The following is an 18,694-nucleotide window of genomic DNA, read 5'->3' on the forward strand; positions in this document are numbered from 1 at the left end:
GACAATCAGCTTGCTTCTTTGGTGTTTCTTTCAACCATGACCTCCTCACCCAAAGTCATAGTATCTTCCCATCTTTCCTATTTTTTTTTCTTTTTTCTTTTGGTGGGGGGGGAAGAGGAGCAGAGAGAGAGAGAAAGAGAAAGAGAGAGAGAGAGAGAGAGAGAGAGAGAGAGAGAGAGAGACGGATAGATAGACAGAGATTAAGAATCCCAAGCAGTCTCCACACTCAGCGCAGAGCCCAATGTGGGGCATGATCCCAGGACTCTGGGATTGTGATCCAAGGCAAAATCAAGAGTCAGATGCTCAACTGACTGAGCCACCCAGGTGCCCTACATCTTTCCTATTTATTCGTAATATTCTCTTAGCTTTTCTTCCCACCTTCAGGCTTGCATAGTTTCTTACCCATAAGTGGTCCATCCACCATTATGCTCGAGTAGACTTCTCCGATATAAATCTTATTAAATTTCTCATAGTTTCTCAGTGATCTGGCCACTGGCTAGTTCTCTAGCTTCATTTCTTATAGCAGTTCCTCTTACCCTCTATATTTTAAGCACATTGAATTATTTATAGTGGCCAAGTGTGCTGTGATGTTACATATCTCTCCATGTTTATTCATGATGTTTCTTCTGCCTAGAAAGCCTTTCTTTCTCTAGATTGGATACATCAGATTTAGCTGTAATGACACTCGCTTTTTAAAACTTTTCATTATCCCTCTAGGTAGACACGATTCTCTGTGTAGTATTCCTATTATTCTCTACAGACACTTCTCACGAAAGACACAGAACACAATATGAAACTATGTGATTACATGTCATACTGGTATTACACTCAAACCTATTAGGTCAGAGGACATGTTTTACCTATCTTTGCATCCTCTGCATCCAGCTTAATGCATGACACTTAGTGAATACATACTGAATGAACACATGAGTAAAAGAGGTAATAGAACTGAGTGATTTTGATTAAGTAAATGTAGCAACAAATATTTCATGGCAGAAAATAGGGACTTTTACCATGACATATCTTTCCATCACCATAAAATCCTTTTGGACATGAACCGCAATGATAGGAGCCAAAGGTATTGAAGCACTCTGCTCCTGGAAAGCAAGGTCTGGATTGACACTCATCAACATCTTCCTGGCAATTTTTACCTAAACAAAATACAGATTGAGAGTTCAATTTATTTTGAAAAACAATGTATATCCCATCAAGTGTTCCTTATTTTATTTCTTTTACTTAAAGTACTTTACTTCTACTTTACTTAAAGTATATTTACTTCTTTTACATAAACTCCAGAAAAACTGTCATACATTAAGAGGAATGCATGTATAAAGTCACCAATTAGAGGGGCACTTGGGTGGCTCAGTCAGTTGAGCATCCAACTTTGGCTCAGGTCATGATCTTGCCATTTGTGAGTTCAAGCCCTACATCGGGTTCTGTGCTGACAGCTCAGAGCACAGAGCCTGCTCTGGATTCTTTGTCTCCCTCTCTCTCTGTTCCTCCCCCCTCTCACACTCTGTCTGTCTCTCTCAAACATAAAACATTAAAAAAATTTTTTTAAGTCATTAATTAGATTCTATTTAACATTAAATAAGACCCTTCAAGTGCATAAGATTTTCCTTATAAAAAAGACGACAGAAGGCCCTTGGTACTCTGAGGCAAAAAATTACCATATCATAGCAGCAATTCTCACTTTGTTAAAAAAAACTCAATGATTTTTTTTTAAAAAAGTTAGTAGAATGATTGCTTAATTAGCTTAAGGACAGCTTATTCAGTGCGGTGACTGCATTAGCTGTGAAAACCCATGAAAATTTTACAGCATGTGAGGAAAGTCAGTATGTCCTCAATAAAGTTTTTTGAGATGAAGTGTTGCTCCCATTACAGTAAGATCCATGAAGCACTCAACACGAATTGTTTCAAATGAAGTCTGTAGCACAACAGTCCCAACTGATAAAATTTTTATTTTAAAATGCTGAAGAAAATAATAAATGTCTTGCTTAGTTCAATTATAATGTTAAAGTAGATGCCTTCAAGTAAAATATAAGCTCAGTAACTGCATATTTACTTAACATTTATATCTGTTTAAATTAGAGGAAATATTGGTATGACTCTTAAAAAGCCTTGGGAAATTATATGTCATTCATATACTTATTTGAGGTTTCTAGAATAAAATTTTTCAGGATAATTGACAAGTTAGCAAACATGCTAATATTTCCTTTCATTTCGCTTTAACATTGTATCATGATTTTTTTAAGTTAATGAATTATCAAGTTTTCTTAAATGATAATGTTTATATTTCTCATGGCAAATTTCTTGATTTTTCCATATTATATTTCCATAGTAATACACTTAAATATATTTCTACCTAGCAAATATAGACAGAAATGTTTAAGAACCTGCAAAGTACAATACAGACATAGAATACTGCCATGAAAATTATAAAAAATTGGCAAAATTGTAAGAGTAAATGTAAGCAATGTACAATAATAGAAGGATATGAGTAGCAAATGTATTTGTGATGACTTTTACTAGATTTTAAAACATATATTAAAATCTTTAGGACGATACACATGCTTGAATAACCTGTATATTACTTGGAAAGCCAAGGAACTTTCCTTTCTAATTTGTTCACACACTAATTTCGTTCATGAAGAACCAAAACTTACCTTTGAGTTCAGGCGGACACACGCAAGAATAACTGTGAAAACCACTAATACATCTGCCAAGGCCACAGGGGTTTGATTGGCACTCGGTGACGTCCACTTCACAAAGACTGCCCTGAAAGCCAGGCAAGCAGACACACAGGTGCACTCCACTTCCTGGAGGATATTTAATATCTGACACACATGATCCACCATTCAAGCAATCACAAGACTTCACAGTCACCTCCAAAAGAAACAAAAAGTAAATGCTTTATTCTTCAGTAAAATAATCTTGAGTTTATGCCTTAGAAATTGTGTTAGGCATGTACATTTAGGTGGAAGTAGGACCAGATCACAAGTTTTGAAAAGAAAAAAAAAAAAAATATATATATATATATATATATATTTAATGTAAAAGAGTATTTTAAAATATAGTTTAATAAGGTAACCTTGCCAACTTTCAAGAGCATAGTCAAAATATAAATGCTATGGATAATTTTTTAAAATGTTACAAGATACAGGTGCCTGGGTGGCTCGGTCCGTTAAGTGTCCAACTTCAGCTCAGGTCATGATCTCGTGGTTCATGGGTTTGGGCCCTGTGTCGGGCTCTGTGCTGACAGCTCAGAGCCTGGAGCCTGCTTCGTGGATTCTGTCTCCTTCTCTCTCTGCCCCTCCCCTGCTCATACTCTGTCTCCCTCTCTCTCAAAAATAAATAAAACATTAAAAAAAACGTAAAATGTTACAAGATAATCAATTTCTATGATGCAAGTGGAACAACTGGAAAAAAATCCTTAAGGTGCAAAGCAGTTAGTCACATGACTTATCCCAGACTGTAGAGAGTAAACAGTCATTTGAATTATCTGGTTAGCATGACATAATACACAATTGCCCTTCATACCATTACTTCTCTGGGAGTGTGTCCCAAATTTCAAGTGAATACAGGGCACAAAAACAGTATTAATAGCTCGTGACTGATAATATCAAAAGAATAGCCAATAAAAAAATGACTTCACTTGAAGGAAAGGGTATAATTTTCAATCTTAGGTTTATCATAGATATTTCAGACAGGTGGACATGAATGCATTCTTTACTTAAGTAAACTTAAGTACAGGAGCAAATGGTCTAGGAATTCGTCACATAGATCCGTGCTCTGGACTTGAGACTCTACCGAAGATTTTAAATTCTGACAAAAATAGCATTTTGGCAGTTTGATTTTCCACAAAATGTTGAATAATTTAGTTCCTCTTCAAGAAGAATTCTATTTTAAGTTTCAAATAGTTACTGATACTGTTAATTAATTCAGTGGCATTTACGTAATTATAAATATTACCATAATCGTGAGCCTTGTTTCAGCATTGCAGTCATCGGTAAAAAGTAGAGTGAATTGCTGTGGAGTTTGGGACTCTGCTTTCCACATAAGAAGTCCCGTAGAAGAAACATTTGCTCCCTCGGGACCTGAGTCCAAGGCAAAATGGATGTCAGAGCCTTCAGGATCGACAGCCGTGAACTGGAACACAAAGTTCTCCCCGAAAAATGTCTCTAATTTGTCTTGTGGCATTTGAATCAGTGGGGGTTGGTTGTCTGTCAGAGAGAAAACAATTACTTTGTACTTGTGTATAAAGAAAAAGGAAAAGGGAAAGTAAAGTATGACGCAAAGACCTCAGACTGAAACATTTTGATGAATTTCAAACTCCCCTAAAACTTCCATTACCTATGCTGGCTCTTTTTCTTTTTTCTTTTCTTTTTTTTCTTTTCTCTTTTCTTTTCTTTTCTTTTCTTTTCTTTTCTTTTCTTTTCTTTTCTTTTCTTTTCTTTTCTTTTCTTTTCATGTTCTGAATAAATTCAATTGCATTCTTAGAAAATGTAAAAGTAACTGACAGGTGCAAGACTTCAAACTTTGCTACAAGGGTGTAACAGCACTTTGAACACAGCATAAAATACATAAACATATCTGCATTTCCCAGACTGGATGCATCTCCTTTTCTGTCTGAAATTATTTCTTGGTGTTGACCAACTCATTGCTTGCTCTTTCACTCTCTCTTCTTCATCCTCTGCCCTTTTCAGCTTTTCTTTCCCCTCAACACCTCCTTTAATTTCCCCTTCACTCTCCATGACTGGATTGTTCATTTAACCGCCCCCCCCCCACCCGACCTTATTTTCCTCACTGTACCTGCCTCTCCAGTAGGAACTGGAAGCCATATAAGTCACAGCCATCCTCTGCTCCTCAGAGGCATTTCCCATTGCCAAGCTCACATAATGGAACGGTGGTTATTTCAGAGGACAGAGAAAGCTCCCTTTGCGCTCAAGTAATGCTTTAAAACACTTTTTTTATATTGTCATATTAAAAAATGTCCCCCTTCCTTGGCTTAACACATGGAAGGTATAGGCTTTTTCATCACACTGGGCACAAACACTTTCTGCTTGCATCGACAAAGCACTGATGCCAAGAGAACGTGGTTCTGGCTCCCATTCTGCCATCACATATCTTTGTACAATTTACTGGTTTTAATTTCCTCACCCCTCAATATGAGAAATTGGGATAGATGATTTTTCCAGCCTCCTTAAATCCTTGAACATTGTAAATCTATTATGAGTCAGTCATACTCAAGCCATTAAAAACATAGACACCAATTCAGAAGTTATATTGTGTTTCCCTTATCTTTTGCACTTAATTCTTCGCCAAATTTGTACTGTCTTCCCATAACACCCTGTGAGTCTTGCACCTGAACCATAAATTATCTGAAAAATGGTCTAATACAGTAATGAAATTTGTATACACAATAATATATATAGTGATGTTACAAAGCACTGTATAAATACAAGGTTCTAGGATTCCTTAGCTAAAATTACATGGGGATAGGAGGAGGGAGTAATTATATCTTGTATTTTATAATGCCTGCTTGGTCTTTGGGATGAGGAAAGAGAATGAAGAAACAATTATACGGAATTATGTATAGCTGTAGTTAAGAAAGTGAAGACATTACAGGCCAGAAAGGAATGGCAGGAGATCTTCAATGTGATGAACAGAAAAAATATGCAGCCGAGAATCCTTTATCCAACAAGTCTGTCATTTAGAATAGAAGGAGAGATAAAGGTCTTCCCAAACAAACAAAAACTGAAGGAATTCGTCACCACTAAACCAGCCCTACAAGAGATCCTAAGGGGGATCCTGTGAGACAAAGTACAAGAGACATCGCTACAAGCATGAAACCTACGGACATCACAATGACTCTAAACCCATATCTTTCGATAATAACACTGAATGTAAATGGACTAAATGTGCCAACCAAATGACATAGGGTATCAGAATGGATAAAAAAACAAGACCCATCTATTTGCTGTCTACAAGAGACTCATTTTAGACCTGAGGATACCTTCAGATTGAGAGTGAGGGGATGGAGAACTATTTATCATGCCACTGGAAGTCAAAGTGATATAGCCATACTTATATCAGACAAACTAGACTTTAAATTAAAGGCTGTAACAAGAGATGAAGAAGGGCATTATAAATAATTACAGGGTCTATCCATCAGGAAGAGCTAACAATTATAAATGTCTACGCGCCGAATACAGGAGCCCCCAAATATATAAAACAATTACAAACATAAGCAACCTTATTGATAAGAATGTGGTCATTGCAGGGGACTTTAACACTCCACTTACAGAAATAAATAGATCATCTAGACACATGGTCAATAAAGAAACAAGGGCCCTGAATGATACATTGGATCAGATGGACTTGACAGACCTATTTAGAACTCTGCATCCCAAAGCCACAGAATATACTTTCTTCTCGAGTGCACATGGAACATTCTCCAAGATGGATCACATACTGGGTCACAAAACAGCCCTTCATAAGTATAAAAGAATTGAGATCATACCATGCATACTTTCAGACCACAATGCTATGAAGCTTGAAATCAACCACAGGAAAACGTCTGGAAAACCTCCAAAAGCATGGAGGTTGAAGAACACCCTACTAAAGAATGAATGGGCCAACCAGGCAATTAGAGAAGAAATTAAAAAATATATGGAAACAAACGAAAATGAAAATACAACAATCCAAACGCTTTGGGACGCAGTGAAGGCAGTCCTGAGAGGAAAATACATTGCAATCCAGGCCTATCTCAAAAAATAAGAAAAATCCCAAATACAAAATCTAACAGCACACCTAAAGGAAACAGAAGCAGAACAGCAAAGGCAGCCTAAACCCAGCAGAAGAAGAGAAATCATAAAGATCAGAGCAGAAATAAACAATATAGAATCTAAAAAAACTGTAGAGCAGATCAAAGAAACCAAGAGTTGGTTTTTTGAAAAAATAAACAAAATTGATAAACCTCTAGCCAGGCTTCTCAAAAAGAAAAGGGAGATGACCCAAATAGATAAAATCATGAACGAAAATGGAATTATTATAACCAATCCCTCAGAGATACAAGCAATTATCAGGGAATACCATGAAAAATTATATGCCAACAAACTGGACAATCTGGAAGAAATGGACAAATTCCTAAACACCCACATGCTTCCAAAACTCAATCAGGAGGAAATAGAAAGCTTGAACATACCCATAACCAGCGAAGAAATTGAATCACTCATCAAAAATCTCCCAACAAATAAGAGTCCAGGACCCGATGGCTTCCCAGAGGAGTTATACCAGATGTTTAAAGCAGAGATAATACCTACTTCTCAAGCTGTCCCAAAAAATAGAAGGGGAAGGAAAACTTCCAGACTCATTTTTTGAAGCCAGTATTACTTTGATTCCTAAACCAGAGACCCAGTAAAAAAAGAGAACTACAGGCCAATATCCCTGATGAATATGGATGCAAAAATTCTCACTAAGATACTAGCAAATCGAATTCAACAGCATATAAAAAGAATTATTCACCATGATCAAGTGGGATTCATTCCTGGGATGCAGGGCTGGTTCAACATTCACAAATCAATCAATGTGATACAGCACATTAATAAAAGAAAAGATAAGAACCATATGATCCTGTCAATCGATGCAGAAAAGGCCTTTGACAAAATTCAGCAACCTTTCTTAATAAAAACCCTAGAGAAAGTCGGGATAGAAGGAACATACTTAAACATCATAAAAGCCATTTATGAAAAGCCCACAGCTCACATCATCCTCAATGGGGAAAAACTGAGAGCTTTTTCCCTGAGATGAGGAACACGACAGGGATGTCCATTCTCACTGCTGTTGTTTAACATAGTGTTGGAAGTTCTAGCGTCACCAATCAGACAACAAAAGGAAATCAAAGGCATCAAAATTGGCAAGATGAAGTCAAGCTTTCACTTTTTGCAGATGACATGATATTATACATGGAAAATCCGATAGACTCCACCAGAAGTCTGCTAGAACTGATACATGAATTTAGCAAAGTTGCAGGATACAAAATCAATGTGCAGAAATCAGTTGCATTCTTATACACTAGCAATGAAGCAACAGAAAGACAAATAAAGAAACTGATCCCATTCACAATTGCACCAAGAAGCATAAAATACCTAGGAATAAATCTCACCAAAGATGTACAAGATCTGTATGTTGAAAACTATAGAAAGCTTATGAAGGAAATTGAAGAAGATATAAAGAAATGGAAAAACATTCCGTGCTCATGGATTGGAAGAATGAATATTGTCAAAATGTCAATACTACCCAAAGCTATCTACACATTCAATGCAATCCCAATAAAAATTGCACCAGCATTTTTCTCGAAACTAGAACAAGCAATCCTAAAATTCATATGGAACCACAAGAGTCCCCGAATAGCCAAAGTAATTTTGAAGAAGACCAAAGCAGGAGGCATCACAATCCCAGACTTTAGCCTCTACTACAAAGCTGTAATCACCAAGACAGCATGGTATTGGCACAAAAACAGACACATAGACCAATGGAATAGAATAGAAACCCCACAACTAGACCCACAAAAGTATGGCCAACTCATCTTTGACAAAGCAGGAAAGAATATCCAATGGAAAAAAAGACAGTCTCTTTAACAAATGGTGCTGGGAGAACTGGACAGCAACATGCAGAAGATTGAAACTAGACCACTTTCTCACACCATTCATAAAAATAAACTCAAAATGGATAAAGGACCTGAATGTGAGACAGGAAACCATCAAAACCCTACAGGAGAAAGCAGGAAAAGACCTCTCTGACCTCAGCTGTAGCAATTTCTTACTTGACACGTCCCCAAAGGCAAGGGAATTAAAAGCAAAAATGAACTACTGGGACCTTATGAAGATAAAAAGCTTCTGTACAGCAAAGGAAACAACCAACAAAACTAAAAGGCAATCAACGGAATGGGAAAAGATATTTGCAAATGACATATTGGACAAAGGGCTAGTATCCAAAATCTATAGAGAGCTCACCAAACTCCACACCAGAAAAACAAATAACCCAGTGAAGAAATGGGCAGAAAACATGAATAGACACTTCTCTAAAGAAGATATCCGGATGGCCAACAGGCACATGAAAAGATGCTCAACATTGCTCCTCATCAGGGAAATACAAATCAAAACCACACTCAGATATCACCTCACGCCAGTCAGAGTGGCCAAAATGAACAAATCAGGAGACTATAGATGCTGGAGAGGATGTGGAGAAACGGGAACCTCTTGCACTGTTGGTGGGAATGCAAACTGGTGCAGCCACTCTGGAAAACAGTGTGGAGGTTCCTCAAAAAATTAAAAATAGACCTACCCTATGACCCAGCAATAGCACTGCTAGGAATTTACCCAAGGGATACAGGAGTACTGAGGCATAGGGGCACTTGTACCCCAATGTTTATAGCAGCACTCTCAACAATAGCCAAATTATGGAAAGAGCCTAAATGTCCATCAACTGATGAATGGATAAAGAAATTGTGGTTTATATACACAATGGAGTACTATGTGGCAATGAGAAAGAATGAAATATGACCCTTTGTAGCAACATGGATGGAACTGGAGAGTGTCATGCTAAGTGAAATAAGCCATACAGAGAAAGACAGATACCATATGTTTTCACTCTTATGTGGATCCTGAGAAACTTAACAGAAACCCATGGGGGAGGGGAAGGGAAAAAAAAAAAAAAAAAGAGGTTAGAGTGGGAGAGAGCCAAAGCATAAGAGACTCTTAAAAACTGAGAACAAATTGAGGGTTGATGGGGGGTGGGAGGTAGGGGAGGGTGGGTGATGTGTATTGAGGAGGGCACCTTTTGGGATGAGCACTGGGTGTTGTATGGAAACCAATTTGACAATAAACTTCATATATTGAAAAAAAAAAAGAAAGTGAAGACGTTTTACGACACATAACTATGATTTGGGGTGTTTTTGGGGGTGGAACAAAGTATCCAGACATTATCTGTACCCACTATTATACTCATGAGGTCCCAGAATGGTAGGGCTGGAAGGCACTTAATAGGTTATTGAATCCAGATAATCTCATTTAACAGGTGATGAATGCATAGCCTTTGGAATTTAAATAGCGAAATGCCTTGTCACAAAACAGAAAAGAAGGCTAAGAGCAGGATATAGAGCTTTGCTTTTGGTCTCAAAGTAATGTCTTCTTTCCACTAAACCCACCAACCTTCAGTGATGGACGTTTTATGTGTTTACATAGTGGCCATTCTGCTGGTAGCTGTATGACTTGTACAAACTGTGTGTAGCTGAATTAATCATTCTGATTTCTTCCATTAATAATTCACATTTGCTTTCAGGATCAAATACTGAAAGGAAAATCCCATACCCTATTATAGTATAATCACGGAAATTACATAAAATAACATGTCATCTTGTATTACGTTCAAGCAAAGTAAATCATGCAGTTAGGAAAGATGCTAAATAAAGCACAGTGTTCATCTTAAACACACTTATGTAACTCGTGTCTTAAAAATCACTTAAAAATTATCTTGTAGAGGAAATATTTGTATTAATAAAGAATAACTTACTTTCTAAAAATGACCAAGTAAATTTTGAATTTTTTGGTCTACAAATCAAACAAGGGCTGGTAGGATTTTTATCTCCTTCAATGTAGCAGAGCCCATCGATAATGCAAACATTTTCCTAATGGAAGTTTTAAAAAGAGGAAAGCAATTAGGATACCGTTATAGTTAGTGTTTAGGAAAAAATGTACATAGAAAGATAGCATCATATATGTTGATCAATCCAGGGTAAGCATGTTATAAGTCTGTTTTGCTTAGGAAACATTTTTTCATGTGTCCTAATCATAAATGTATGTTAGAAAACAAATCATTTCCTTTTTGTTTAATTGCCCGTGGAACTGATCAATAGGGAAGGAATAAGAAAATACATATAGCTGTATCTCTGTGTAGAATTTTAGCTTATAAATAACATGGAAGACAATCTGTCTTTTCTTCTGGTCTTTCTTACTGCTAAGTCAGGCTGAAGTGCTCTATTTATAAAGAAATGAAACAATTTTTCTCCTTGCTCATCTTACAGAAACACATATGTTTATAGCTATTTTCCCTTCCTCTAGGATCCCACTATGTCCTCTGAACAGAGCAAAACTGAACCAGAACCTTGGCATAATGATCCACACTTGACAATGGATATCCTTATAGAAAATAGTGGAAAGAGAGGCTGAACTGCAAAAAAATAATTTTAAATGTAGCAATAATTTTCAACCTGGGAAGAAGACCAAATTTTGTTCAGCATATATAAGCTTTGCCCATTTAATGTAATCTCCTTTGATGTCACTTGGAACACTGCACAAAAATAAGAACAGAACATTCGCAACAATGTAAAACAATTTTGAATTACAAAGTTTTAAAAGTACTTACTGTAAGACATGTGGAAACAGACTATTTAGGGGAAAATAAAAATCAAACAACTTTGTAAAAACAGAAACTTCTGGGGCACTTGGGTGGCTCAGTCTGTTGAGCATCTGAATTCAGCTCAGGTCATCTTGTGGTTTGAGTTCGAATCCCGCATTGGGCTTTGTGCTAGCAGCTCAGATCCTGGAGCCTGCTTCAGATTCTGTGTCTCCATCTCTTTCTGTCCCTCCCCTGCTTGTGCTCTGTCTCTCTCTCTCTCTCTCTCTCTCTCTCTCTCAAAAACTAAATAAAACATTAAAAAAATTAAAAAAGTAATTTAAAAACCCCAGAAACTTTTTACTGACATGATCTAATTGCTAATCTCAAGGGGAAAAAAAAGATTTAAAATTCAAAATAATGATACTTTTCATTTTTATCTACATAAATATTATTTGATATGCTTCTCAATTTTGAATAGCCAAGTAATATTACTTCCATGGTATGTATTAAATCAGCAACTGGCATATGAGAAAGATATGGTGATAAACCCAACAGACTGCACATAGATTAAGAGGGTGTGGCTGTGAGGATTCAGCTCAGGCTGGGGTGTTCTGTAATCTCTTAAGTAGATAATTGCATGGCTCAATGAATTTATTTGCCACACACACACACACACACACACACACACACTCCCTATAAAAGTGGTAGCCTTACACATTTTACAAGCTCCATCAAAATGCATGTCATTTGCCACAAAGAAGATTAGGCACGAGCAGAGAGACATCTAACTGGAAAATCTTTATTACTTTTTAAAAGGAATGTAGTAGGAGTTAAAATTCAATCTGAACCTCCCCTTTTATTTTTTTTTTAAGAAATAAATAACCAGCCACTTGAAAACATTAGAGGTAGAAATCTCCTTGCCATTTCACCAAGAGTTACTGGCAGAGTAACAATTTCAGTTAACCTCATATAAACTTGAGGAAGGCTTTTCTCTATTAGTATTTCTGATATGAAGGTGAAAAAAACTAATATGCCTTTAATATGCCAATAGCATGGGAAATGAAAATACTTACCATGTAAATGTGAAAATAAGTGAAAAACTGCTTACCTTTATAGTACATGAGTCTTTTCCATAGAGACCACAAAGTTGACAAGCCCCATCATAGATGATCATTATTTTGGGATTACTGAACCTGTAACCATCATTAGATACCTGTAAGATGCAGTTTTATAATAAGATAATTTGTTCTAAATGTGGCTTCATAAATTCATTATGAAATTTTAATACATAAATATTTACTTTATTAATAAATATGAGACTGTCTTTTCTTTTTTACCTTTAACTGCCACTTCGCAATTGGCTTCTCACCCATCAGATCTAAGGTATCAGACTGCTGAACATCAGGGGGCAGCTGACAATCAATAGTTCTGCTATTTTGAAAAACAATATGCGTGTAGACAGCTTTTCCAAGGACCCAATTACTGCTATTATACTAAAGGCATAATAAGAAAGCAATTAACTTCTGTTTAATTATGGAAATTCCTTGCTAATAAACTACATATAATCAAAATATAAATCTTAAAAAATGCATGGCTAGTATAATGGAATATATAATGAATGAAGTAATAAAACTGACATCAATAGTGAATTTTATCCAGAATAATATAAACCATATATACCTTAATTAGACATAAACTGGTTCTAATGCCTCATGCATTTCTTATAGGTGTAAATCAAAGAAGTTATCAATATTGGTCATGTATAATGAATCGCCAAGTAATGAGTTTTGTAGCAAGAGGAAACACATTTGACTATGTAGCTGACACACAGTGGTTTGATTTTCTTCCCAGAAACTCATTTCTTCTGCAAAAGCTCTTAAACTTCTACTTTTACTTGAAATTGCTCTGTCGGTCCTCCATCCATATGGTTCCCAGGACCTTCTCATGTTTTTACATGACTCATCTTTCCTGGCTATGCTTGATTGCTCTGGGGGTGTATCTAAGCTGAGTCAATGCTTTGATTATTTGGAATGTTTCAACTTTATACCAGAGAGGATACTGGGCCAGTATGCTTCTGGTAGCTTCACGTGCAAGATAAAAAGTAATGGAGATGTGGGTGGCTGTATTTTTCACTATGTGTAGGAGGCTAGTATATAGTAAAAGGGAAAAATGAAGCCCACAGAGAAAAGCAGAACTGAGACAGACAGATACATACACACACACACATACACACACACACACACACACACACACACACACACACACAAATTCAGATATACTGAGTCTTCGTGGTGTTCAAGTCCCAAATTCAAGTTGTTCCTGAGAATTCAGCAATTACATTCTTACCCTGATTTTGTGAAAAACACACTACCTTAATAATAAATCCTATTTTTGATTAAGGTAATTCAAATGAATCTATATAACTTGAAACTAAATTCTAACTGGTTTACTCTATTTAATAACTCAGTGGCATATCATATTTAATCTACACTTAAAGTATAATTTTTTAGTATTAAAATGTATTGGTATTAAATGTATTAAATTACTAAATGTACTAAATACATTTAGTATTAAAATGTATTTAGTATTAAAATGATCTAAAGAGGAAAAGCCAGAAGAATTTTCTAGGTACTGGTAACTACATAGAAAGCTAAAAGGATATATTTTATTGCCAATATTTTGACTTAGATTTTTCTTTTAAGTTTATAACTGTATAATGTTTTCAATTGCTCAGAAATGGTCAAGGACCATGTTGATGCTTCAGTATTGTGAGTCTGCAGGAGAAGGAAAGGAAGGTAAGAACATGCTCATCTGTGGCTAGCGGGAAGTATCTTAAGATCTGAGGATTGAAGGAGTAGGCCACAGTACAAATCTCCATGTTTGAGGGGGGTATGTACAGTCTGGCCAAACAGATCAGTGGTTTCTCTCTAGCAGAGGGGGACTGACAACAGTGTTTCAGAGTAGTCATGATAAGGACACTTAGATGGATACAGCGTTTTGTGTATTGAAACAAGGTTCCAGCCAAGTCCAGAAATCATTTCCCCTCCTGTTTGGAGAAGCCAACCCCAAATAAGGAATAAATGGAGTTATATTTATTTTCCATTCATCAATATTTTGAGAGTACCTACATGTGCTGAGAATTTCCTGATGAAGAAAGATCACAGAGGAAAGGACAGACAAAACAATTTTAATACTGCTATAACCAAGATTCAAGTTAAGTTCAGTGAGAGAGAAAGCATCCATTGTGTCTATCACGGTCAAGGGAGGCTTTTCTCCCTGAAAGTAGAAGAGGAGACTGCCGTTTGGACACCTGGAGCAGAATTGGAGAGACTACACTTCAGTGAGGCTGGAGGGAGGAGCAAGTGAAGAGGGAGGGATGCATGAGACAGCATGAGATTTTAGTATAGTGTATGCAGGCGGTTCAAGGTTACAAAAATAGACAGGAGCTGGATCACAAAGGACCATTCATTTCTAGGAAAGCTACTTGAATTTAATCTTACAAGTATTTAAAAACTGGATTCTGTAAAGTTCTGGCTGCTTTTAGTAGAGGCAGAAAGTGAAAGAAAGGATTGGGTGCTTGGATCTCCAGATAAAAACGTGTAAAATTACTATTGCAAAAGTAGAAAAGAGCAGCCGTAATATGCTACCTTTCATGTAATAAAAGAAGGGATTCATCTGTTCCTTTGTGCAAAAGAAATGCAGTAAGGACAAACCAGAAAATAATGAGAGTGGATACCTCCAGAGATAGATGGGAATGGAATGGAAAGAAAGGGTAATGGACAGAGCAGTATAGATGAAAAGACAGTGATATTTTTCTGTGTGAATCTTCCGTACGGCACCAACTCCCAGAACCATGATTTTTTTGCTTACTTTCCAAATAAATAAATAACTAAAATCAAGTAAACTGTGGAGGAAATTTAAAGCAGAATACAAATACTCAAAAATAAACTGAATGGTATTACAAATGAAATAAACATCCTGAACAGGGTGCAAAAATATAAGGAAGTTTGGCGCTGGCTAGTGAACATATATATTTTCTTTCTCTAGTTCTGTATAGTGTGTTAGAGAATTTCATAGTGTGCTCTTTATTTGTCAGATATTTAGAAAAAAGTCGTATGAGAATAATATCACAGCAAATAATACATCTGAAAGTAAGTACAAAATGTACTTTCCAAGAGAATACAGACCTATAAAACTTTTTGGCAAATAACTTAATTGTACTGTGATGTCATTTGATTTATTCTGCCACAAACAGTATAATGTCTAGTCTCTTGAGGAATACTGAAGTGAATAAAATTATGCATACATTCCATTTTCCATTGTGTGTCTTATTTTTTCATTGGGATTAAAATATTTCATGGCTCATTTAGAAAAGCTCTACTCAAAAAATCCTGAAATAAGAATATTTTTCTTGTATAATTCTTTGAAAAAGACAGACACAAAAGTTATTTCCTCCTTAAATTCTCAATCCCAGGATCACATTTAGCTTTAGCAACTTAGAGAAAAAGTATAAAGAATGCTAAAATGTGATTTTCTGTTTTAAGTTTTCAGCTTACCCCAGTATTTTCAAAGGGCTTTCCTTAAAATAAAAATCCACTTGAATAAAGAAAAGGAAGACCAATGATTGATGATAAATAATCATCAAAATAAGATATAGCTTGATATACCAATGTTCAAACTGAGTCATTACGTCTGTCGTTTGTAGCCCCAAGAAAGAAAAACATTATTTTTATTTTGAAATCCATAGTAAGGGAAATATAAAGGATGAGTGCAATTAATCTTCACTTTTTGTTTGGTAAAAGGGAATTGTTCATATCTCTACATCCCCTAAGTCATACAGATTTGTCTTGGGCAAAAATGATCTGTATTTGTTGTGGTTTTACATTTTAATAAATGCAGAAGCTTACATATCAAGCTTAATATTACTTTAATTTCTTATTATGACTGGAATAGTGAGCCAATACTGTAATAAAAATTATAGAAAATATTTTAATATGGTTAATGAATAGGAAAGAAACTTTAAGGTTAAGCAATGTAACCATATTCTTATTGAGCTCTCTGTGGATTTGACATCCTTTGGGATTATGTTGTTAACTGATAGACCAAATTAATCCAAGAAAAAATTAATCTGAATAACTCATAAACTTAATTGTTTTTCAACACTATAATTAACATACCTGCAGTTTAGTAACTTCACATTTAGTTGAAGGTAATTCTTTGAAGCCTTGACCAAACACTCTCACTGTCATACAATTATATTTTCGAATATTACAGAATCCAGCATTCCCAAGTCCTATAATTTCAGGAGCCTTGTCTTTGGACAAAAGTGATAAAACAAAATGGACAAAAATCCATAAAAATAAACTAATTATTTGCAAGGTCCAAATTAAAAGCATATGGAAAATAATATTTTGAAGTCTAACCAAATATAAGTACCTTAATTAAACTATTAAATATTAAGAGTAACCTGGTATTTAAAAAAGTGTCACTTACCATCAAGCCAATAACAACAGCATTAAAGATACTACCAGTGCCCAAATACACAGATTTAATTGATGTTTTAATAATGTTTAATACCAATTATTTACAAGTATTAGCAAATTACTACTACAATGGCCTGTGTTTTGTTTTTGCCATTTTGGTTTGTGCCATAGAGGTGGGTTATAGAAAAATACTTCTGCAATAAAATAGTGTAATTAGCAATGTAATATATTAATATTTAAAAAAAGTCTTAATTTAAACAGAAGAATTATCAAAATTTTATGAAAATGTTATTAATGTTTTTATGTATTATTGCTATCTTACATGCCACCATAATCTTAAGTGTACTTTCAATCACAGGAGAAAAAAATTCTCCTAGTAGTCAGAGTTAACTGATTTTCACATAGTTATATCTTTGGTTCTGGTCTTGGTAAGATCACACATCATGTGTACCAGCAAGATCTGGTTGTCAAAATAGATAAATGCAGCATATGAAAGTAACTGAGTCCTCTAAGTACTGGCAAAATGTAAGTGAATATAACTTTACTAGCAGGAGAATATAAAATCATAAATTGTATACTCAGAACACTAAAAATGCTTATGGAAATTAAAAAAACATTTGTTTATTCTTTCATATTCAACAAATGTTTACTGAAGAATTTCTACTTTTCCAGATGTTATTCTAGGTACTGAATACTAGGTTTCTCTATGTAAAGAGAACAAGTTCCTGCCTTCATATAATTTACATTCTAATATGGGAGGACAAAAAAAAATGAAAAATAAATATAAAGTGTATCACACAAATGTTTTCAAGACTATGGAGAAAACATATGTACTAACTATATTAAGTGAGATAAGACTATGTGATTGTGTGAAGAAAACTACTTTATTTTGAAAGACTTTGGAAGAAGTCTGAAATAATACGATATTTGAACAGAGAAGAGAAGGAAGTTGATCAGGAATCTATGAATTGGAAGAATGCTCCCGTGAAAGGGAAAGTAATTCAAAGGTCCTGAGGTGGGAGCAGGCTTGGCCTCTTTGACAAACAGCAAAGCAACCACTTAAGAACACTGGGGAGCAGTGGACTATGGAGAGAATGGTAGATGAGTTCAGTGAGAGAGGAGGTTCAGACTGCATAGGGTCTTCTAGACCATGGTAGGGAATGTGGATTTTACTCGGAAGGAGAGAGAGAGCCATTAGAGGCATTTAAGCAAGAGTTCTGTGATCTCACTATCATTTCAAAGGGATCTCTTTAGCTGTTATATGCAAAATAAACTTTGAGAGAATCTATAATAATCCAGGTGAGATATAATAGTAGCTTGGACTAAGTTATTGCAGGGAAAGAGAGGATATTCTTCAAATCTAGAGCTGGATTTGCTACTAAAACATGAGGCATGAAAAAAAAAAATGAGAAGCCAAAATGACTACAAGTTTTTAACATGAACAATCAGAGGAGTGAAGTTTACATTTACTGAGATGGAAAAGGGCAGGATGGTGGGGGTAGAAGAAAATCAGGAGTTACTGGTTTAATAGCTAATGAAATCCAATTGACTTTTAGAAATTTCTTTCTCTTATATACTGAGATACAAAATAGTTTGTGCCACGTAGATGGGTTAGTGAAAATATTAAGCAAATTGGTATAATTAGTAAAATATTATAAACACAGTACTCAAAATACACTGAATGTGAGTTCTAGAGAAATAATGATTCTCTACCAGTAGAGGGATGAACTGTATGCAAAGGCCCTGAGGTCAAGAGAACCTAGTGTTACAGAAACCAAAGTGGGTGGAGTAAAATAAGTGAGGGTTTTAGT

The 18,694-nt window shown here is 35.5% G+C and overlaps 1 protein-coding gene across 6 annotated transcripts in view; it reads right to left on the minus strand.

The window, feature by feature from the left end:
* The window catches only part of VWDE (von Willebrand factor D and EGF domains), a 77,099-nt gene that overhangs the window by 22,364 nt on the left and 36,041 nt on the right, over positions 1-18,694 (minus strand). For all 6 annotated transcript variants that reach the window (XR_006211393.1, XM_042967373.1, XM_042967384.1 and 3 more), the window contains exons 13-19: positions 16,578-16,714; positions 12,738-12,893; positions 12,509-12,613; positions 10,576-10,690; positions 3,973-4,223; positions 2,667-2,886; positions 1,014-1,151 (exon numbers count right to left, since the gene is read on the minus strand). Coding sequence is in view for 5 of the 6 variants with exons in the window: in XM_042967373.1 (XP_042823307.1) it covers positions 1,014-1,151; positions 2,667-2,886; positions 3,973-4,223; positions 10,576-10,690; positions 12,509-12,613; positions 12,738-12,893; positions 16,578-16,714 (1,122 nt within the window). In the remaining variant the exon portion in view is untranslated. The remainder of the gene's footprint in view (positions 1-1,013; positions 1,152-2,666; positions 2,887-3,972; positions 4,224-10,575; positions 10,691-12,508; positions 12,614-12,737; positions 12,894-16,577; positions 16,715-18,694) is intronic.

Source organism: Panthera tigris, chromosome A2, assembly GCF_018350195.1.
Source record: "Panthera tigris isolate Pti1 chromosome A2, P.tigris_Pti1_mat1.1, whole genome shotgun sequence".
Classification (NCBI taxonomy): Eukaryota; Metazoa; Chordata; class Mammalia; order Carnivora; family Felidae; genus Panthera; species Panthera tigris.